This window comes from Prionailurus bengalensis, chromosome E4 (genome assembly GCF_016509475.1).
Source record: "Prionailurus bengalensis isolate Pbe53 chromosome E4, Fcat_Pben_1.1_paternal_pri, whole genome shotgun sequence".
Classification (NCBI taxonomy): domain Eukaryota; kingdom Metazoa; phylum Chordata; class Mammalia; order Carnivora; family Felidae; genus Prionailurus; species Prionailurus bengalensis.
The window spans coordinates 39487346-39509317 of NC_057360.1; the positions used below are offsets into that span (position 1 = coordinate 39487346).

Here is a 21972-nt window from a genome sequence, read left to right on the forward strand (position 1 = left end):
GGAGCGAAGATCTAAGGAAAAATGCCCGAAATAGTGCCTGGAGTACAGCGGGTGCTCATTAAATGCTGGTGCCCCCTTTGCAGCTAATGTGCCCATCCCAGGAGACAACATACGGAGTCTGCAGGCAATGCAACACTCTCAACACCGTTTTTTAATTAAGCCCCACACTCACAGCCCAGGAATTCTCACCCAGAGGCCTGCCCCACCTGCCTAGCACCAACCTCCCACCCCAGAGAAGGGCCGCCAGCTAAAAGCGGGCGGCCACATCACGACAGATGATGGTCATTTGGGTTTTATTGAGGACAACTTCTTTGAACACACACATCCAGTCTGGGAACAGAAATGTACAGCATGAGGCTTAAATAACTTTCATACACTATGTACAGTCGTCTGCAGAGGTACAAAACATATATACATCTTGTGCTAGCCACATAGCGAGGAGGGCCGGAGCCAAATGAAACCCTGCAGCCTGGGCAGGGGGTGATCACTAGAAAAGAGCTGGTGGGCAGGGCAGGGCCCTGATTCACTTCAGGGGTCTTCTCTGACCCTTGGCTCTTCTTGGAGTCGTTCCCACTTCCCTGCAAAGCTCTCGGGACAAGGGTTCAAAAAATTGGACTGGGGTACGGTAAGTGTTGGGAGCTCATCTGAGTGCCGGGGATGGGTAGGGGGTGGGGGATAGAACAAATATGCCACAGAAAACAGAACTTTCCTTGTAGACTCTGTCCTCGCACATAAGAGGGCAGTGAGGGATCTGGGAGCCAGGAGAGGAAGGCCAGGCCCAGGGAGGCCTGTGGGGCCAGTGGCCAAGCCCTGGCTCCTGAGGCCGGGCCAGGAGGCTGTGCTAAGCTAAGAGAGCAGTAAGCAGTTTCCTGTTTGGGATGGCAAGCGGACAGATGCCACAGATTTGGGCCACTTGGCGGGAAGAGACTCACTGCTCTTGCAGGGCAGGCCCTGTCCAGACAAACACGATGGTGAACACATCGGGCACAGGCAGGTGCTGAAGAGGCCAGGGGCTGTGCCTGCACCCAGCCCAGGCTGCGTCCGAGGATGCCCCCAAGAGTCGGCATTGTCCACGTGATGGAAGAGAGCAGGGCGTTTCTGACTTCACAGCAGCGGCCTGCCTGCGTCTCCACCACACTGGGTGGCGTGAGAAAGTCCCAGCAACAGTCTTCCCTACGGTGGTTTTGTGCTTTAAAGCTGCCCTCTGCCCAAGCGACACCGCCCCAGGCGGGCAGCAGGGCCAGACAACCAAGGGTTGTCCTCGGTTGATGCTGTAGTGATGGTGGGTGGGCACGGAGACCACTCCCAGATCCACACGTGTCCCCTCCCAAGGGGCTGAAGGTGGCGCCGTGACCACGTCAAAGGTTTGGGTGCGCCTTTCCTCTTCCTTGGCAATCTCCAAGGGCAGCTGCAGGGGCTCCCCTGGGGAATTCTGGCTGTCGTGGACGAATCGGCCACTCAGACGAAAGCAAACACCGAACTGGTTAATACTGAGAACAGAGCCCGGCGCAGGACTGTGCGGAGAAGGCCCACAAGGCGGTCAGCTTCAAAAGCATTCGAGGGGGCTCGGCCTACATGACAGGCACTGTGGCTCTGGGCTCCTTAGGCTCAATAGGGTTGGCACCCAGTCCGGGCTCAGACGTTTAAAGATCTGGGGTGTGGGGTCGAGTGAGGGAGCTACGCATTCTGATGTGGCTGGGCTGGCGTTGGCCCAGACTCAGGGCTGCAGATGGGCAAAGAAAAGTAAGAAGCAGTATGATGAGCCCAGAGTCAGGACAAGCCATGGGCCGAGGCCTGGTCTGAGAGCAGGCCCCTCCAGACACAGACATACCCAGTCTACCTTTGGACAGAACCAAGCTGGGGTGAGCCTCCCGGACTCGGGTCTGCCCAGGCCACCTGCCACAAGCCTTGCTATTGTGCTCAAATCACAACCGTTTTGTGCTTCCAACCTTTAGGATGTTGGGGGCCTGCCCCCTGACTATGTACCTTGGACATCCCTGAAGGAGTAGGCAGAGACTCCAATGCTCTTGGAGCACAGCTTTTGGAAGGGCTCAGGGCTCCCGGGGGACTTCAAGTTTCGAATCAGTGATACTCGCCAGGACAGCAGAGCCAGCCCGCCATGAGGTAGCTGAGCCATCAGAAACAGCAGGAAACGGGCAACGACGCTGAGCACCTCTCGCAGGCCGTAAGGTCGTATCTGGCGCAAGAACGGGCCTTGCAGCTACAGTACAGTCGCCCCAGGCTGGGGCCTCCCTGGCCCATGGGGACAGTGCAGTCTTTTGTGTTTCTACAGTTTGTAAACAGTCATGCAGACAGATTCTTTCTTACAGGTTGCAAGGTTGAAGCTTTCGGATCGGGTGGAGAGAGGGCTGGGGAGGGGGAGAGGTGCTTACTTCCAAGTGGCTGAGGGAGCTGCCGGGCACCCCTGTGACGACTGGAGGAGGAGGGATTTCCGGCCATTGAAGACAGACTGTCCCCGGCTCCTCCGGGAGGCCAGTACTCAAGGGTATGTGCTTCAGCTGACCCAGACTCCACCAGCGTGTCCAGCAGGGGCCACTAACAGCAGGACAGCCTTCTTAGTCCTGGGGGCAGCTCTGAACAGGGCAGAGGCTGGGCTGGGGACTCAGGCCCCCACAGGTGTTTTTCCCTTTCACAGCTAAGACCGCCTCCTCTGCCCAGTGCACCGGCACACTCCCACGCCGGGGACCACACAGAGAGGGCTCCGATCCCCTGGGCAAATAGGGAGAGGCACAGAGGACAAACACAGAGCTACCTCTGGGAAGTCTAAAAGTCACTGCATATCTCAGAACAGAGTGGGGGCTCCTGGCCCCCTCACTGAGGACAGGAAGCACAAGACCAGTTAAGCACTGGAAAAACACTGTGGACGGGTTGGGGCCCAGGAATGGAGGGATGTCCTGCAACTCCTTCCAAGGCCCAGTCCTGTAAATTCAGAACTGCCCCAACAGGGGGCGCGGGAACACGGATTTAACCACATCCTTGGAGCCTTGACTCCACAGCCCCAAGGCAAAAAGAAACTAGGAATTCCCCTCTTCGCTGCTAATCTAAAGGGGAGGACCTCTTGCCCCATGCCAGCTTTAAGGCTTGAAAATGTCCCTCTTGAATAGCCAGAGAGAAAGAGGCTGGAAGGACTCCCTGCCCAGTTGGGGTGAAAATACAGGTGAGCTGGGGAAGGGGCTGGGCCATCCTCACCATCCAAGCCACTTCCTGGTAGACACAATCCTCTGAGCTGCTTCCTACGTGGCCTACACGGGACATTGGGAACGGGGGACCCCTGGCCCTGGGCTGTGGGGCGGAGCTCCCCCGCCTTTGGGGGGCAGCGGGCATGAGACCCCGCGAGTGAAAAGACACATGTGGTGCCGCGGGCATGGCTGGTGTAAGGCTGCCCAGCATGGGTGCCAGGCCCCGGGGTGGAGGAAGGCACTGAAGCATCAGGCGGCCTAGAGGTCAGGGGTGCACTAGAATGGTCCCTGGGGGCAATGTTGGGGACAGGCCCGAGCTGCAAAGCAAACAGAGGAGGTGGTCCTGGAGGGGCTGGTAGGGCGGATTCCCTTTGGGAGTCCCGACCCCCAAGAGCAGAGGGAAAGAACATGTGGGGAGAAACTTCAAGTCAGTTTCCAGGAGGCAACAGCAAAAAATAAAAATAAAAATAAAATAAATTAAATAGCTGAAGTATTTCTGACTATCTCCCCAAAGGAATTTTTTCTAGCAGCTCTAACCTTGGCCCCGTTGGAAAGGAACCCCAAGGAATCGCTGGGGTCATCTGGGAATGGCTGTTGGTGGCCAAGGGGCTAAGGGTCAGCCGCAGGGCCCAGCTGCCTCCACCTGGTTTCCATGGTTACCTGAGGACTATCATTTTGGGCTCAGAGGCAGGTGCGGTGGCTCCAGAGGCTGCATTAGGGGAGGTAGGGGGAGGCCTGTTCATCGGAGGGGGCGCAGCAGGGGCTGGAGACGCTTCACCTCCCCTACGGGGCCCCACCACTGGGCCAGAGGCTTGAGGAAGGGCATGGCCAGCTCAGCAGGAGAAAATGTGGCCAGAGGGAGGGCAAGGGGAGCCTGAGGGGCTGCAGGGAGAGAAATGAGAGGGAAAATGCCCTTTGGCTTCACAGCTTAAATTCCCCCCCAACCTCCCTCTCTCCCCAAGAGGCAGGGGCTGGGGGAATAGTATCCCATAGGAAGGTCAAGGGAGGGGAAGGATAACAGGAGAGGGGCAACACCCGATGCCCACACCCTCTGTCCCTAGGGCAGTTGGCCCCGTCAGGCCACAGCTTCCCTTCTGTGCTGTCCAGGCTGCCGGGGGCCGAGGGTCTGGGGGCCATCCTCTGAAAGACAGCCAGGGTGAGGACTGTTGTGTGCTCCTAGGGTGGGCCACCGGGTAACCGCCGAACACTCCAGAACTTCACCGTCAGGTCACTGGGGTGGAGGACAGAGAGGGACTGGTCAGCGATCGAAGGGGGCCTGGCTGGCTACCCCCAAAGCAAAGGATGAGCCAGATTCCCCAAACTCCCCAAATGTGGCTGGGGCCAAAGGGCAAGCATTGTTTAGGATGAGGGCAGACTGCAGGGGTGGAGGGGTGGCTGCTGGGCAGAGGGAGAGGGCCTGTGCTCTCAACGTCCCCAACAGAATTCTCATCATGGGTTTTCGTTGGTGTTGTGTTGTTTTGTTTTGTCCAGGCCTGGCTGCTCCCCCCTCTGTCTGCTGCCACCTGGCACCCCTCTCCTGGGGGTCTGTCCCACTGGTCATGCTCGGAAGAGGAGGGTGGGAGGAAGAGGGGCAGGCAGGGCATTCACTCCAGGCCAGGCAGGGCGTGAAGGGAGAGTAGGGAGGAGGAGTAAAATAATCTCATACCGTTGAGAAGCAGCTCAGACCGAAGTGGAGAAAGAGAGGGAAAAGGAAAGAGGGGGGAATGAGAGAGGAGACGGGAGGGGAGTGTCAAGGCAGGGTGGTGGCTCGGCCCTTTATGGCCAGGACCCGGCGAGGAAGGCAGGGGGTGAGTCCGGGGACGTAATTCCACACCTTTACCCGGCAGTCACTGTTGGGGGAGAGAGGCAGGGAGGCAGAGAGGAGAGGCAAGAGGACATGGGGAGGGAAAGAGGGGAGAGAAGGGACATGGTCGGACGAGAAGGAAAAAGAAGAGACCCCTCTGAGGAGCTCCCCTGTGGGACAGAGGGCCTGGCCATCCCCTGGATGGGGACCAGAGCTGGGGCGGGAGAGAGGCGAGTCCAGGGGGTGGCAGGCCTGCTCTGTGGTCTGAGATTCGTGGATGGGGGAGGGGGGGTGTAAAGACAGCAGGGTGGGGGCTGCTCTGTGAGGGGCAGGAAAGGCTTGCAGATAAGGGGGTGAGTCCTGACCTGAGGCCCAGCACCTTCCTGCTCCCCTGTCCCCGCTGGGCACTCTTTGAAGGCCAGCACAGGCTAGCAGGCGCTGTGGGGTCTGCTCCAAGAACCGAGCCTGTTAGGATAGCTGCAGGAGGGCCCGAGGCTCCCCAGCCTGCCCTGCCCACACCGGGGACCGGGGTGGGGAACAAAAGCAGACCTCTCTGCCCAGCACCCACCTGGAAGCAGTGAAGATGTGCTTGGCATTGGTGCAGATGGCGTTGATGGGGCTGTCGTGACCCCTGATCTCTCCGATGGGCGTGAAGTTATCCACGTTCCAGACCTTGATGACGCCCGCGCGGCAGGCGCTCAGCAGCATGGGGCGGCCCGGGACAAAGGCCAGGGCACACACCCAGTCCTTGTGTGCATTGGGGATTTGCTGCGGAAGGAACAGCGCCAGTGAGGGCTGGGGCCAGTGCTGAGTGGGCAGAAGCCAGCAGAGGACCCTGTGCCACGAAGGACAGCTACCAGGATCCCCTCTGCCTCTGAGGTCCCCAGGTAGGCATCACTGGTCCAGGAGGCAGGCCAGGCGGGCCCATAGTAGGGAGTGCAGGGGCCAAGAGATGGGTCCTTTGGTGCTCCCCCATCCCGGGACAAACCCAAGATCCTGCACTGGTGGAGAATTCTTCAGCCCTCCCAGGGTTAAATGCTCAGGAAAGGGAACATGGTGACTCAGCTTTAGAGTCAAACCTAGTGGCTGAGAGCAGCCCCCTTTCCTGAAAGCTGTTGCGTAATGGGGAAAATCGGGGGGGGGGGGGTGGTGCTGCAGGGAGGCAGGGGAGTGGACACAAAGGGGAAGAGGGTGGACAACAGGAAAGCTGAGGAGGCTCTGGCCCAAGACCCTGGGTCCCCAAGGCCCTGCCTGGACTGGGGAACAGCCCCACTCTAGCGCCCCCCCCTTCCCTTCCACCCTCCATACCTGGATGAGTTCCTGCTGTTCCAGGTCCCATTTCTTGATGCCATTATCCCGGGAGCCACTGAAGAGGATGTCTCCCTGGATGGCAAGACACTCGATGCCATCATAGTGCGGGGGCTCAAAGTTGTGGGTGGGGCCAATGGTGCCGGTCACATACTCGCCCAACTCGAACATCTGCAGGAGGAGAGGCTGGTAGGGAGGGCCCGAGGGAGTAGAGACAGAGGGAGGAGGGCCAGGGCCAGGGCCACCCCCCTGCTATCACACAGCACTGTGGTCCCCAGGAACCCACAGACCCAGTTTGCCCGGCCCAGGGCAGTAGCCACTGTCCTGGGGGAGAGAGGTGTCCCCAGCAGGAAAGGGGTCCCGGAGGAACACTTCTTCTTCCAAGGACAGAGGCCTCTGAAGGCTCGGGTCTTGACCCTTCCTAAGGGGACTGGGGCAAGGGGTAGGGGGAGACTGGCTGAAATTAACACAGCTCAACATGCAGCCGATCTGGAGAAAGGTGGGTTTGGGGTGTGAACCTCCTTTTAAATTCCTTTTATTTTGTAATAAATATTACTTGTACTTTAAATAGAAACATTCATCATAGCACCGACCACCCTCTGCTTCTCCACCGCTTTCCAGTTTCTGACTGTGTACATATAGCTTTCAATGATGTAATCGGGGAGCAAACGGAATTAGTGTTGTTTTGTATCCTTTGTGTTTTGTTCTCATTTTATCATTTTAGTAGGTGCGCTGCAGCCCATTCAGCAGGTTTTCCCTAATTTATGTGACTGCTATTCGACCCTTGGACATTTAGTGGTTTTAAATTCTTCACCATTTACAAAATATCGCTGCCATCTACTTTCTTTTTTTCTTATTTTTTTTTAAATTTTTTTTTCAACGTTTATTTATTTTTGGGACAGAGAGAGACAGAGCATGAACGGGGGAGGGGCAGAGAGAGAGGGAGACACAGAATCGGAAACAGGCTCCAGGCTCTGAGCCATTAGCCCAGAGCCTGCCGCGGGGCTTGAACTCACGGACCACGAGATCGTGACCTGGCTGAAGTCGGACGCTTAACCGACTGCGCCACCCAGGCGCCCCATGCCATCTACTTTCTGCACACACCTGCTTGCTTCTTTGGGGTGATTTCTTCAGCATAAATCCCCAGAAGTCTCATTATATTTCATGAGTATTCCCAAGGCGACGGGGTGGGGGGAGCAGGCAGAAGAAACGCAGAGAATGCCCCCCACCCCCTGCCCCAGGCGCAGAGGGAGGTACCTTAACGTAGTGGTCCTTGGAGCCCGTCACCACCAGGTCATGCTGGCTGGCGGTCTGGGTGACCGTCAGGCACATCACAGGGCCAATGTGGCCAGTCAGCTTGCCAACGGGCTGGAACCTGCGGGTGGGGAGAGGCCCGCCAGTGGGGGGAGATAGATCAGAGGGAACCCTGGGTTGTGGTGGCCGGGTCCATCCTGGAATGAATAGATCTGGCCAGGGTACTCTCCCTCCCTCAAAACAAGATGAACAATCTAGACATAAGCTGTCCTGGGTCCCAGGGATCTTGGGGAACACAGGACCTGCATCTCAGAGCAGGGACACAAGGCCGACAGCACGGGGAAGCAGAGGACCCCCGGGTCCTGTCAGCCCTGGAGTGTGGCACCCAGAGCCGCGATCAGCGTACCCACCTCCGCCACGCCAAGCCCCCTGCTGCCCTCCACGCATCTCCCTGACCTGCTGAGCTCCCAGATGCGGACGGCATTGCCCGAGGCAGCATACAGCATGGTGCCTGAAGGGCTGAGGGCGATCTGGTTGATCTGATGCTCCCCCTGAGCGCTGGTGATAGCGCGGGTGGATGTGGCAGCACAGGCGTCACCTGAGGTCACCTGGCCCGAGGACCTGCCACAAGCAAGGAAAGCAAGGTCAGAGATCAAAGCGGTCCATCCACACAGGCAGGAAACCGAGCAAACCTCACTCAGACCAGGCCTGATAACCCAGTTCTTCCAAGAAGTCTTCCCTGACCGACGGAGAGGAGCCAAGCTCCTCTTAGAAGTTTCTAGTCTGACGTGGGGGAGACCAATGGTGATAGTGCCACTCCCCACCCAGCAGAAAAAGACGGTAAGACTCAGTCAGGGGACTGGGTTTGAACCGGGGTCTGGTGGAAAACGCTTAATCTTTCTGAGTCTCAGTTTCCTCCTCTTTAAAAAGAGGTGATAATACACATTCTATTTCCTGTGCTTCTTTGGTTTTTTAAAAAGACTACTCTTAGAGAAATTACAGGATCACAGCAAAATTGAGGGAAAGGTTTCCCATATCCCCTGCCCCCACGCATGCACAGCCCTCCCCCCCTTACCAACATCCCCACCAGAAGGGTGTGTTTGCTACAACCGACGGACCCAAATGGACACATCATAATCCCCCGCCGTCCACAGCTGACCTGAGGGCTCACTCATGGTGTGAGGTTTGGACAAATGTGTAATGACCTGTATCTCCCATTATAGTCTCACACAGCAGAGTTTCACTGCCCTAAAAATCCTCTGTGTTTACTCTTTTGAAAGGATCAAGTTAAATCACAGATGACAGCTTATAACGTAAACACAGGGTGAGCAAGACTTCTGTTAGGAAACAATTTCACTTTGCAGGAGCCCTTGTCTCACTTCTGTCTCCCGCACGTCTGTCCACCTGAGCCCATCAGGGTTGGGGATCAGGACCAGCTCTGGCGACTCATTTAGGCAGCTAGGTGGCCAGCGCGGCTTTGGAGTCTGCTGCCGTCTGCTGGGGCCACCCTGATTCCCGGCTCCCCTTTCAGACTCACAGGGGGCCGCCCAGCACACCCCAGGACCAGGGCCCGGGAGGCTGAGATGAAGCGAGGGGGCCAAACAGTGCAAAGGCTCATTCAAGTTGCTGCCCTGGACGCTGTCCCCTAGCCCAGGGATCTCACTTTGTCCCCCAGATTCAGGTCAAATCCATATGACTATAAGGGCCTCCCTGTCCAAGTAGCTGGACTGGGCTATACTGAGTAGGTCACCAGGGCTGAGTGCTGGCACCCAGCCCACCACCACGAGCCAACTGGGGGAGTACCTACGTGAGGGTCCGAATGCACTTGGCGGAGTCCCGGATGTCCCACACCTTGATGTAGGAGGTAGACACGGAGAACACAAGCCCGGAATGGCTGCAGTACTTGATAGACACCACGTTGTTGGGGTGGCCCTTTAGCGCCGCGATCTCCTGGCCCGTGACCAAGTTCCACATCTTACAGCTGCGGTCTGGAAGGGACAGGGAGAGAGGCGGGGGGGAGGGCAGATGTCCGTTAGCAGGAGCCGGTCATGCACGCTCCCCCTGCACGGGGGTTGTGGAGGATGGGGGAGACGGTCCACAAACATCCAGAGGGAGGAGCCCTAGGTCTAAGGGAGAGAAAGATGGGCTCGTGCATGCTCACGTGGTGTGTGTGCGCCCAGAAAAACCCCGGCGAGAAGTCCGTTAGAACTTTAGGCCAGGGTTTCTCAAGCAAACTCTATACAAAGACCAGAGTTCTGTGTGTGTGGCCAAGGTGCCCTGGGCTAAAATAAAATTCTTAAGCTTTTGGTGTCTATTCCTACAATTGCTAATAGCTGACACGATCAATGAACAAACGGCGAGCAAATCTTACGGAGAAAACTTGGAATCAACAGATCACACCTGGATTGACAACTCGGCCCCTTCTCGCCGTGCAAATATATATGTATATGACTGTCTTTCTATTGACAGGTCTACTGCAGAACTGTTCTTTCTGCTGGTAAGACTTTTCTGATTTTGTTGCCGTGATTAAGTAATTGTGACTGTGTGAGGTCCCACTGCCAAGATCATAGGGATTTCTTAGATGAAAGTGCTGGGGTAGATGTCAGGGGGTAGTAGTGTTGGGGGACTGGGATGAGGAGACAGGGTGGGGCACCTGAGAAGCTTCCTGGAATTTCTGAGGAAGCTTCAGAAGGAAATGCTGGATGGAGCCACTAGGATGAGCTATGAGGGGAGACTTGGTCAGGGGCACCCAAGCCAGGGATCCTTGAGCCAAGGCAAGAGCCATGAGACAAGGTAGCAAGCAAGCCGACCCCACGTCCTCAACTCCTGGGGGCTCTGTGTTTTCATCTTTACAGCCCACTCTGGCAAAGGAAGCAGGGATGGGTGTGAGACCTAACCCTACCAGGCCAGTCTGGGTTCTACTCACCTTTGGATCCTGTGAACAGCAGCTCATCCGTGGCGTCCAGGCAGAGGATGGGCTTGGTGTGGCCCTCGGCCATGGAGACGCACTGCAGTGGGGCTGTCCTCGCACCCTTGGCTCCTCCAACGGGGGTGATGATGCCCCTTCCCAGGAGAGAGGGAGAAAGGGGGCACCTGTCAGCCGGGAAGACTGAGGCCGGGTTGAGTGAGGTACACAGATAAGAGGGGGCAGAACGGAGAGAGGACTAAGGCCTAATGAAGGAGACCCCAGAGACTCTGGCCAAATGCCCTCAGTGCCTGAGAGCTGGGAATAGGCTGTGCAGGTGGGGAGGGCCTGTCTGCACAACAGCCTGTCAGTCACCATCTTGAGCACTTCTGGGAGCAAACCGTGTGCTAGGCACAGCAGGAAGGAGACGTGGGCCCTGCCCATGGGGAGTTGCCATCTGATGCCCACCCGACCAGATCCTGAGACGTAAATGCACGGACGCCCCGGCGAGGCAGGGCAGAGGCCCAAGGGCTACACTGGCTCCTGCAGCAACTATGACTCCTCCCTGCTGCTGCAGTTAACCCAGGGTGAGGTGAGGGGTGCAGAGAGGGAGGATGCTCGGGCTGTCACCCCCCCAAGCACCTCGGTGTCATCTGTCAGTGACTTCTGGGGCTGATAAATGCACACGTGTGTGCAAGTGTGCACACATACACTCCCGCCCACCCATGAGCCCCTTTTGGACCTGCATGGTCAGACCTGTGACTGTCATTTACAAAGGCCTAATTTAATCCCTTTAGGGGCCCTCAGCTCAGCTCTGGGTTAGGGATGTCGAGGCCCCCTGGGGAATGAGGCCACATACACCTGGAGAAGCACCTCCTCATTTCCCACGAACATTCTGGGAGGGAGAATAAGGCTTGTCCTCAGTGAGCAAGAGGATTTTGCTATGCCAGCCTGCTGGAGGTTCTGGGGATGTTTTTTTTTTTTTTCTCAATGAGGGTCTTTTGGAATGAGACCCTGGCCAAGTTATGTGTAAGTCTAAAAATATGTTCTAGTTCTTTTCCAAAGAGAACAATGATCCTGACAGTGATGCCGTGGCCTGTGGGCTACTGAAGTGACCAGTGTTCTTCCCACAGTGCTGGTCAGAGCCCCCATGGACTCAGCCAGCCCCCCTGCAAGGATGGCAATCAGACAGGGCCAGATGCCAGCTGGATGTCACACACACGAGCCCCCAAAGATACCTGCTTCGGACACTGGTTTGGGCCCAGCTGTGTGGCTGGGAAAAAAGCCCAAGACTGCTGTGGAAAGTATATCACAAGGATAACCCTCTTTAAGGTTATGAGAGAGGCTGGTAGTCTGGCTAGCTTCTCGCGGTGGTAAAGCCTCGCTCCCTGCAGGCAGGTTTGCAAAGACATCAATAGCCCGGGCAGCAGGTGCAGTGAGCAGTGGGCACTGGGAGAGCCGGAGGGGGCTCTCCGCCCAGCAGGAGCTCAGGCCCACCAGGTCCTAGGGCATGCTCCTCGTAGTAGGGTGCTATGCTGGGGTAGCTGGAGAAACTGGCCACTGGTCATCCCAAAGCTGGGAAAGGAGGTCTCCTAGCACCCGAGGTCCACGTACCAGGAGATGTGGGCAGCAGGCACCTCCCCCCTTGCTGCTCTTCTCAGAGCCAAGGTCTGAAATGTGCACCTCACTGGCACAAGCTGAGCAAGTCATAAGGATGCTGGGGACGGCCACCAACCCCTGCCCAGCTGGGCCCTACAGGCCCCCAGGCTTTCCACAGCCTTGCCCCCTCACCCTAGCCCCTCAGCAGAGCTCGGTCCCAGCCCCAGACAACCCCGGGCTCCCATGCTCTCCCCCTCCCTGCCCAGGTGATAAGAAGAGAACAGTGCCTGTGGCAAGCAACTGTGCACCCCTCCCCAAGCCCCCAGCTCCAGCCGGGCCTGGCCAGTCTGAGGCCACGCAGCAACCCTGAGAGGGAGGAACCATGGGGGAGGAAGAGGCAGGCCAGTGGGGAGGGCGGCATGCTGAGGACTCAGGTGTGCAGGCGGGAGGGGAGGTGGAGCAAGAGGCAGAGAGGGGACAGTAGAGAGTGAGAGCTGGGAAGCCAACACGGGAGACATTCTGTGTGTACCTCAGGACCTCCGACAAAGAGGAGTCGCTGTCATCAGACCTGGGGAGGGCAGAAAATTAGCTGGATTAGGGGAGAGAGGAAAACACACGAAGGGATGGCAGAGGCAGCAGCAGCGTGGAAGGTCAGAGGGCAGGTTATTCTCTTCAAGGGCAGCGGGGAGAGGCAGAGGGCAAGGGCGCTAAGGGAAGCAGGAGAGGAGGTGGGGAGGGGCCGGCCGCCAGGGGTCCCTCAGCTAACAGGGTAGGAGTGAGGAGAGGGCCACGCTCCAGGGCGACGTTCAGCTCGTGGGTCATTTGCTGGTTCCAAGCCCCTGGCTGCCCCATCGTACAAGCTGGGAACACCCTGCCCTGCCCCAGCAACGTTCCTACATGCCTGAGGCCAAAAGCCATGCCTGATCCTATCTACCCCCTCCACCCCCCACCCCCGGGAGCTGGCTTCTTCCAGCGATTCCTCAGGGACTTATTTACAAAGCCCACTGTCCCCAGCAAGACCGCTGGGATGGGCCTAGGAGCTGAGTCTATACCATGCCTGGGCCCCAAGATCTGGTCCACTGGACAGGGCCAAGGTCTGCAAGACAACCAGGCTGGAATGGCCAGAGTCCCACCTCCATGCTTCCGGAAAAGGGACCTGCTGACTGTAAAGCTATGGTGGGGGTGGGGGCACCCTGGTGGACCTGGTCCAGGCTCCGTACGCTCCTTCTGAAACGGAAACTGAGCCAAGGTGGGTTTGGGGAGGGAGCAGTATTTTGACCCGGCAAGAGACAGTTCTGTGGAGAAGGGCTGATGTCAGGTACCAGGTGCAAGAGCTAGCACTTTCTAGCCTGGGCTGCCCTGAACAACAGCGCTGCCGCCTTCCTCCCTGCCAGGGTAGAGATGCTTTTAGGGAGCCAAGAGAAGAGCCCTCTCAGAGGCTGCAGAGAGTTGCAGAGGGCTGGGGCAAGGTCCAGAGTGTAGGGAGCACAGAGAGGAGCACGGGGAGGACAGGGTCCCCCCTTTCCCAAGGCAGAGTCCCACTGGGAGGAACGTATGCTGGAGCACGTCAGAGGCCCCAGGTTCTGGGCCCAAGTCTGCCACCTTCTAGGTAAATGTCCTTGGGCCTCTTTAAACCTCATTTCCTCTTCTGTAAAATAGGGAAGAGAGTTCTCATGGTTGATTATAGTCCACGTGAATCACATATATGAAAGCAGGGTGCACAGCGAAGGCACTTTCTGAACGCACAGGATTGCTGTTAATACCCACTCGACTATCCGTAGTCACAGCAGCCCAGTGGGAGCTGAACACATCAGTCGGGCTGATCCTGCCATGTGAAGGCAATTAGGGAGTCCCTTTCTGCTGGGACAGTGCACAAGGGCCACTGGGACCTCGCCTGAGCATGTGTGGCAGGGAGGGAGTGGCTGAAGTGCCAGGAAGGGGCTTCAGAGAAGAATCCAAGAGTCGAAGAATCAGCAGAGGATTCAAGACACAGTTCTGGTGAGGCCCTATGGGGGGGGGGGGTGCTGACCTGTGTGAACATCCCCACCTGACTGCCCCCTGTCCCTGTGGCTTCCTTCTTGCCCTCTCCTGAGGTCCCAGCATTCTGGGGGGGGGGGGGGGGGAGGAAGGGTCCACAGTTAGAATAGAAAGAACAGAGACACCAGCAGAAGAGCTTCAGAACCTCGTCTCTCAGAGGGGCTGGAGCAGCGTGGTCAGGGTCTGCCGGCTGCCCCAACCCTGCCTGCGTCAAGGATCAGCCCACCTCTGCAGCGCCCTCCCTGGCCCGCCCTGGCTCTTACTTGTCCAGTGCTGACCCTTGGCTCTGATTACTGGTGAGACGAGAGAAGACGTTACGGTCGTTGCGGGGCCGAGTAGGAGGGGACGAAGGGGGCGTGAATCCCACATCTGTGGACCTGGCGAGTGGGGACACAGCAGCATCTGTCAGTGACCACACCCCCAGCCCACAGCCTCACACGCGCACTGTTTCCCGCACCACCTCTGTCTTGGTTCTAAGGCCTGCAGGGCGGGGCCTGCTGTGCAATGATCCCGGCTCCGGGTTAAGCTCCTGGATGCCGTTCTGAAACAGTCCATCCTCATTATTCATGGCTTCTGTATCTGGGAGTTTACTTGCGCATTAAAATGTATTTGTGATCCCAAATTAACTCTCACAGTGCTTTGGGGTCATTCCCAGACATGGAGCAGAGCAGCCAAAAATTCAAGTCCCCAGATGCACACCTTCTCAGCAGAGGTCAAATGAGGCGTCCCTCTGCCTTCTTGCTCTCCTACCGTAAACAAGTGGCCTTCTTGTGGTCTATTTAGGGCCATGTTTTTTGCAATTTTGTGCTTTTTGTTAGTGATTTCACTGCTTAAAATACCCCCAAAGCATAGTCCCGAAGGGCTGTCTGGCACGTGTCTAAGCACACGAAGGCTGAAATGTGTCTTATGGAGAAAATACATGTGTTAGAAAAGCTTCATTCAGGTGTGAGTTACAGTGCTGTTGGCTGCAAGTTCAATGTTAATGAATTGACAATATATATTAAATGGGATGTCTTTAAACAGAAACACACATAAAACAAGGTTCTATATCGACTGGCTGACAAAAATGTCATGACCGGAAGCTCTCCGGAACCTACCCCTGAATCTCCCCACAAGCAGTGGTTCAGTATTAGTTCAGTGAACTAATTCCATGTTCACAGTGACTAGATAGAACGTTAAGTACCATGAATACTGAGGATTGACTGTATCGTCAGGGAAGGGTCCAAGACTTCACTGTACCACCCCATTGCAATAGCCCAACATTTCCTCTCCTTGGAAAGCTGTCATCGGGTTTGACCTACACCCTCCCTTCCTTTGAAGGGTCTTCATGAGTTCAGCCTAAAGCCCTCAGACCGCAGCTCAAGTGTGTTCTCTCAGTTCCCGGGTGAAGTGATGATGGTCTGTGAGGCCCCTAGTAAACAGATATCCATGCAACTCCTCCCCACTGAAGGCCCCCACCACAAGCCACTGGTATGGGCATCTGTCCCGGCTTTGGACTGGAAGGAGGGCTGGGAGCTTGAGCAAATCCTCCTGCCTCCCATCAGGTCGCGTGGTGGCAAGAGGTCATCTTGAGCCCCTGCTCTTCTAGTACAAAGCTGTATGACTTGGAGAAAGCATCAAAGCTCTCTGAAAACTAAGTGCATGCCAGATGACCCCAGGAGGCATCTGGTGACCAGCAGAAGTTCTGTGGGTCATAGTGCTATGAATGGCTAACCAATCAGAGACTTGGCCACCATTCTGCAATCATTTCCTGGTTTTTCTTTAAACTTCTACGCTCCTCACATGACAAGACTTTAGAAAGGGCTGAGACCTCCCAAGTACCCGTGGTTATGAAAAGGAGCTGAAGCATATCAGTACAATGACTCGTTGAAGCCACGACAAAGCCACCAATGTTGAGCTCGTGTCAGTCAACAGTTTTGGGCAGCAGGCTTAGCCATCCAGTTCAAGGTGCTTATGGAGATGATATTTCCTGAGCCCATGCCTGCCAGGATGGGAAAGGGGCCACTGGGGGAAGCTGAATGACTTAGTCAGACCAGCCCAGATTAAAGTATGCCTGATTATCTACAGAGTAGAACATCACAGCGATTCATGCATCCAAGGATGGCAGTGACTCTGGTGCAGGTTCCGGAACATGCTCTCACCTAATGGGCTGCCCTCGGTCATACGACTTCCTTCGGGTCAGCGGTGATGTCTCCGTGGCTCGAGACTGCCGGGGGCTAGAACAGAAGAGTCCAGTGAGGCCCAGACCTAACTCCCTGCCCACCCTGACCCACATGGCTGGCCCTCCTCCTTACAAAGTACTGCCTCTGGTGGGCAGGCTGATGGTGCGTGAGACCTTGTCCCGGTAGTAGGGGTCTCGTACGGAGAAGCCCACTCCATCCTCTTTGATCTCGACAAGGGAGGCCAGGGACTTGGTGATGTTCTTGGTGGAGATATCCAGTGGGGGACCCAGGCACTCGGCCGACACAGCCTTCATTTGGGCAGACAGCTTGGGCTCACCCTGGGAACAGAAGGACTGGGGTGAACCAACTTGCCCAAACATAACAGGAGAGCTGGGAGAATTCTAATGAAGGAAATAGTGCCACTTGGCCGATGGTGAAACCACTAATGCAAGATCCAGGTGAACACCACCCAGAGACCATCTCTCAAGACTTGTAGAGAATCCAAAGCAACTGAAAAGGTTGTACTGCCCTTATTTGGACTCTGCACACACAGAATGCCCAGACTGACCTCTTTCCTGGTCACCAGCTAATCAGTTTATCCAAAAACTATGCACAACTCACTGTTCCCAGTCTGCAGTCCCTACCCTTCTCTCTTTAATAAATTCTTTTTCTTGGTTCAGATTAATAACTGACCCCTCACTGGTAGGTGAACTCCCCCATTGTTGACTCCCATACTATTGAATCAATAATCTGCATGCAGAATAGCTAGAGGTCTCAAGTTAGTCTTTGACTCAGAGCATGAGGCAGAGTCTGGTGGGGAACGGGGCAATTTTTGAAAGCAGGGCCTCTAGCTCTGGTGACATCATTAGGCTGTGACTCCAGCCATTTCTCCCACCTTCCACCTATCTCAAAAAGGGTTGGGTTGTAACCAGGGTTACATATCCGAGCACCTCCCAATTCCAACCCAGGGCATCTCCATCCCAGCTGGAGGCAATATTGTTGGGTCAGGGCTGGGGGGTGGGGGCAGAGCTACAGAAAGACAGGAGACCAGGCTACAGGGAGACTGGCCCTGCTGCAGCCTGTCTGCCTTCCTATGGGGCTCACCTTGAACTTGAAATCATCATGGCTGGTGGAACCCTTCATGGTGAATGACTGGGAGAAGCTAAGGAAGAAGCAGAGGGAGTTCAGGATACTGAGAGCCTGTCCTCTGGCTCTCTGAGCCTTAAACTCGTGGATTCCAAAGAGCCCCCAAATCTAGGCTTAGCCCTGGGACCCTATGGCAACCCCCACCCCCAGCCCCACGTTCATGCTATGAGCTGTCCTCTCACTCATGGCTTGGGAACTCACCTCCCCTCAGAGAACTCTGAGATCTCCTCATCTGTGCTGGCATAACCATTCTCTGTGGAAGGGAGGAGGGTTGAGTAATGAGAGGCCCCACCAGAGTGAGGGGAGAAGGGATGGCCTCCCTCCCACACCTCACCCAGTGGGATCAGACTGGGACTTCTGGGAGAGTTCTGGGGAGGTGAAGGTCCCCTCGCCCCAGGGAATGGAGCTAGGAGCACTAGAAGAATCTAGGAGCTTCGAGGCCTCTTCCCACACCCACCATACCCTGCTGCACGTTGTAGATGAGGGCCTGCAGTTCAGGGTGTGTCTCAGCCTTCTCTCGCAGGGCATCCAGGAGCAGGTGGTTCTGGGAGGAACCCGCTATGTCTGTCTGCCTCAGCCGTCCCTCTAGCAGCCGGATCTGGGCCTCCTTCTGTGCCACTTGTAGCCCCTATGGGCAAGGAACCAGGCCAGGGGTTACCATTCCCAGCCTGGCTTTGTGGGCACCTTCATCACCACCCTCAGACAACCTGCTCCCAAGGCACCTTGGAGGGTGGCCCTCCCAGACATCACCCGTGTACCTGCTGTCCCAGACCTGGGCTAACTCCTAGACATCACCCTCGTACCTGCCCCAGACCAGAGATGCAACCCCACCCTTCTAACTTTCCCCGTGTACACATGTCAGGAGAGGTCGCCTTAGATACGTTCCCCTGTTATGCGCTGAGTTGTGCCCCCACCCTCCCAAATTCACATGCTGACAGTCCAACCCCCAGGACTTCAGAATGTGACTGTATTTGGAGATAGGGTCTCTAAACAGGTAATTAGGTTAAAATGGGGTTCTTAGGGTGGGCCCTAATCCAGTATCACTGGAGGCCTTCTAATAAGAAGACGTTAAGACACAGGCACACACAGAGGGCAAACTGCACGAGGCGAGAAGGCACTCGCTTACAAACCAAAGAGAAAGGCCTCAGAAGCAACCAATCCTGCCGACATCTTAATCTTGGACTTTTAGCCTCCAGAACTGCGAAAATCAATCTGTGTTGTTTAGGCCACCCAGTCTGCGGCCCTTTGTCATGGCAGCACTAGGAGACTAACACAGTCCCCTAAAACACAGAGTAGAGCTAAGAGCTTAGTGCGAGCAGAGCGGGTCTCCCCACCACCTTGCCAGACACTCTACATGGTGTCTGTCCCCAAAGACCACAGGCCCCAGGGGGAAGGAGGCCCATCCCCTGGCCAGCTGTCAGGGAGAGAGGACAGGAGCACAGGACAGGTTGATCTGATGTCCGAGTGTAAATCTTCCTGAGTGGAATGTGGTCTATCTGTTTCCCGCTGCCCCTGTCCTGACATACAGATACATGCTTCTCCCAGCAGACTCGAGCCCTGCTGTGGATGGGCCTGGACCAGACACGTAGGGTCACTTCTAATGGAGGCCCTGCTATGTGCCAGGCATCATGCCAAGCCCTTTGCATGCATCATCTTGTTAAAGCCACGCAGCAAGCTAAGAGCTTGCTATTGTCATCACCCCAGCTTTACAGCTTCGGAATCAGAGGCTCGGGGGTGAGGCGGCTTGCCCTAGCCTGTAAGTGACGCAGCTCAGGAGCCAGGCCTGTGTGCTTCACCATGAGGGTAGATCACGGAGGCGGCTGTGACTGCTGGGCCCCCCGCCCAGGAGGTGAGCTGCTGGCCCACCTTGTCAATGGACGCCTTGAGGAAATTGTCCAGCAAGAGACGGGCTTCGGCCAGGGAGCAGGAACTGATGACCACCGATGTGTCCGTGGAGTCCAGCTCCTCCTACGATGGGGAGGTAGAGATCCCTTGTCACTGAGACTGTCCCCCACCCCCCTCATCCCTTCTGCCTCCGCCCAGGCCAGGCCAGGCCAGACCCTGTGGGCACCTTGGTCTCCTCCAGCTGCACGATGGTGGCCTGGCAGTCGGTGATGCTGTCGTTGATGTAGTCAATGTTGGCTGCCAGCACCTCGATCTCCTCTGCCAGCTCCTGCAGCCCCTTCTCCTCCTCCGGGCTCTCAGCCTGCAGCCGCTCCCGCTTCCTCCGCAGCGCCTCCTGCAGGAGGAACAGCTCCTCCCTTTTCTGCAGGGAGGGTGATGGAGGACAAGCCTCAGGTTGCTGCCCAGCCCTGCCCACAGCTCCCCCCAGGTGGGGTCCCTGGGTCCCCCTGCACCTCCGGATTCCAGAGCAGGCACAAGGAGCGAGCGGAATGGGGATGAGAAGGTCTGATGAGCTGGAGGAGTCAGAAGTGGCAGAGGACAGGCGGAGGAGTGCAGACGGGAAGGAAGGGGAGACGGGAGCCCCAGGCTCCTTGTGGTCAGGCCCACCTTGATGAGCCGCTCCATGTCTGCCTCCAGGTTGACAATGGTCATCCTCTGCATGACGATGTCAATGATCCTCCGCTCCAGGGACTGCCACTTGAGCCTGGCAGCCTTACTAAAGCTCTGGCTGGCCCCCTTCTTCTGGAACTTCTTTCTGGGAGACAGAGGCAAAGGGAATTGGTTGGGAACACTCCCTTTCTACATTTCCCTCCCCCACCCCCAGGTTCTCTATAGTATTTTGTAATTAAACAATGTTAATAATATGTTCTTTTGAGGGCAAATGCATGTTTTTTATCATTTTATTTCATCATGAAAAGTGTACTCTTTAATCCCCATCCCCCCACCACCTGGAAGGGAGCACTCTCAGCCTCTGTAGCTCCGTGGTCCCCCTCAGCCCTGAGCCAACGGCCATGGGGACCCATCACAGGACCACACTTCCCCTGAGCTTGCCTCTCTCTGCTCCTGCCCCCGTATTTCTGCCCGCTCTGCCCACGGAAGCCAGGGTACTGCCCGCCCGGCTCACCTGGCGGGGCGGGTGCCGTTGACGGCAGGCGCGGGGTGGTCCCCCAAGAAGTGATTGATTTTGCGGTTCCACTGGCGCACGATGCTGGAGACAGAGCGGGCCCCTGATTCGGCCTCAGATGAGGTGGTACTGGCTGACACCTCAGCCCCCGAGTCCAGCATGGGTGGCTTCGGTCCTGCACGCCCCGCCACCCTCTCAGACATGGGCTTGGCCAGGCGCCTCAGTGCAGAAACCTGTGGCCAAGAAAAGAGGAACCCAGTGAGCAGGGCACCCGGGGACCTGTGAAAAGGCCCACATTGGGGGGGAGGGGCCGGAAGGGGAGACTACAGGAGCTGCTCCATCCAGGGTGAGCTTGGGACTGAGAAAGAGCCAAGGGCTCTCTGTTTGATATGAAATAGATACAAGAGACTTCCACCTTTTGAATTAAGGTCTCAGGCCTTTGGGACCAGAGCCTGCAGCCTGTCTTCAGGCCTCGGCCCTCTTGTTGAGCAAGGCCCTACAGCAGGCCTCGCACAGGCTCTGCTCCATCGTGTTTGCTGAGAGAAAAGGGAGAGCCAGGGCCACTGCCAGCGGGCACTTGTTCCCTCCCGGCTCTGGAGGAACTCAGGAGAAGGGGAACTGTGTCTCGCTCACCTCCTGGGTTTTCCTCCTCAGGACCATTTCCTGCTGCCGCTTCTGGGACTCCAGAGCTCGGATCTGAAACTGTGGGTGAGAGAAGGGGGTTGGGGTCCACACTTCGGCCCCGCAGCCTGGTCTGCCCACCTCTGTAGGTGACGGCCTGGCTTTCGGGCTGATTCCTGTGTAGCCAAAACTTATTGATAAAAGGGGACGCGGAGTCTGGTTCCCCTTCCCGGAGGTCACAGTGCAGACCCTTCTCTCTGTGCAGGCAATTCCCTGAGCCTCTTCTCCACCGCACAGCAAGGGATCCGGGACTAGGGGGCTTGGGGCTGGATGCTGCACAGTTCCGGCTCTGGATTGCTGGTGACCCCGGGCAGGGTCCTGCCATCTGGGGATCGGGTCCCCCATGCCCTGCGCCCCCCACCCCCAGACACTAGAGGGGCTGGACCAGAAGCCTGCCGTGCCCTGGCCCTTCCATGCCCTGCTGTGGGAACCGAGGGGCAGCCAGGCACACAGGGAGGCTGGGGGTCCCCAAGGGCTGCCCCGCACCTCCTGTCGCCGCTGTTCCTTCTTGAGCTGAGCAATCTCCCGGTTCCTCTTAGTCTCCACCAGCCGCCGCCGCTGCTGCTCTTCACGCATCTGCTTCATCAGGGCCACCTGGGACGGGCAGGCATGGCAGGGGTGAGGGGGTCTGGGCAGTGGGGGGCCCATACCCTCCGGGGAGCAGCTGGCTCTGGGGATGTTGGGCAGGGGTGGTGGCCCGGGGCTCAGGGGTCTGCCCCTCCTCTTCCGTGGTAGTTGAAGCTGCCCCATGCCCGGGCAAGCTGCCAGCCCAGATGTGCAGGTGCAATGACTCTGCCAGGTCTAATCCTGGCCCCCCACTTCCAAATGTCACAGCTCTTGGTGGCTTT

General features: G+C 57.0%; 1 protein-coding gene across 4 annotated transcripts in view; it reads right to left on the reverse strand.

The window, feature by feature from the left end:
- Window positions 1-276: 276 nt before the first annotated feature.
- The window catches only part of KIF21B (kinesin family member 21B), a 50166-nt gene continuing 28470 nt past the window's right edge, over window positions 277-21972 (reverse strand). The window contains exons 16-37 of one of the 4 annotated variants that reach the window (XM_043569112.1): window positions 21611-21718; window positions 21077-21145; window positions 20444-20676; window positions 19927-20074; window positions 19487-19681; window positions 19282-19383; window positions 17878-18043; window positions 17617-17668; window positions 17374-17431; window positions 16402-16607; window positions 16249-16323; window positions 14371-14484; window positions 12600-12638; window positions 10493-10629; window positions 9374-9554; window positions 8023-8187; window positions 7570-7687; window positions 6313-6483; window positions 5573-5772; window positions 4867-5050; window positions 1987-4431; window positions 277-1723 (exon numbers count right to left, since the gene is read on the reverse strand). In XM_043569112.1, the coding sequence (XP_043425047.1) occupies window positions 4951-5050; window positions 5573-5772; window positions 6313-6483; window positions 7570-7687; window positions 8023-8187; window positions 9374-9554; window positions 10493-10629; window positions 12600-12638; window positions 14371-14484; window positions 16249-16323; window positions 16402-16607; window positions 17374-17431; window positions 17617-17668; window positions 17878-18043; window positions 19282-19383; window positions 19487-19681; window positions 19927-20074; window positions 20444-20676; window positions 21077-21145; window positions 21611-21718 (2637 nt within the window). In that variant the 3' untranslated portion in view covers window positions 277-1723; window positions 1987-4431; window positions 4867-4950. The remainder of the gene's footprint in view (window positions 1724-1986; window positions 4432-4866; window positions 5051-5572; window positions 5773-6312; window positions 6484-7569; window positions 7688-8022; window positions 8188-9373; window positions 9555-10492; window positions 10630-12599; window positions 12639-14370; window positions 14485-16248; window positions 16324-16401; window positions 16608-17373; window positions 17432-17616; window positions 17669-17877; window positions 18044-19281; window positions 19384-19486; window positions 19682-19926; window positions 20075-20443; window positions 20677-21076; window positions 21146-21610; window positions 21719-21972) is intronic. The other 3 variants (XM_043569114.1, XM_043569113.1, XM_043569116.1) reach the window with 3 other exon arrangements.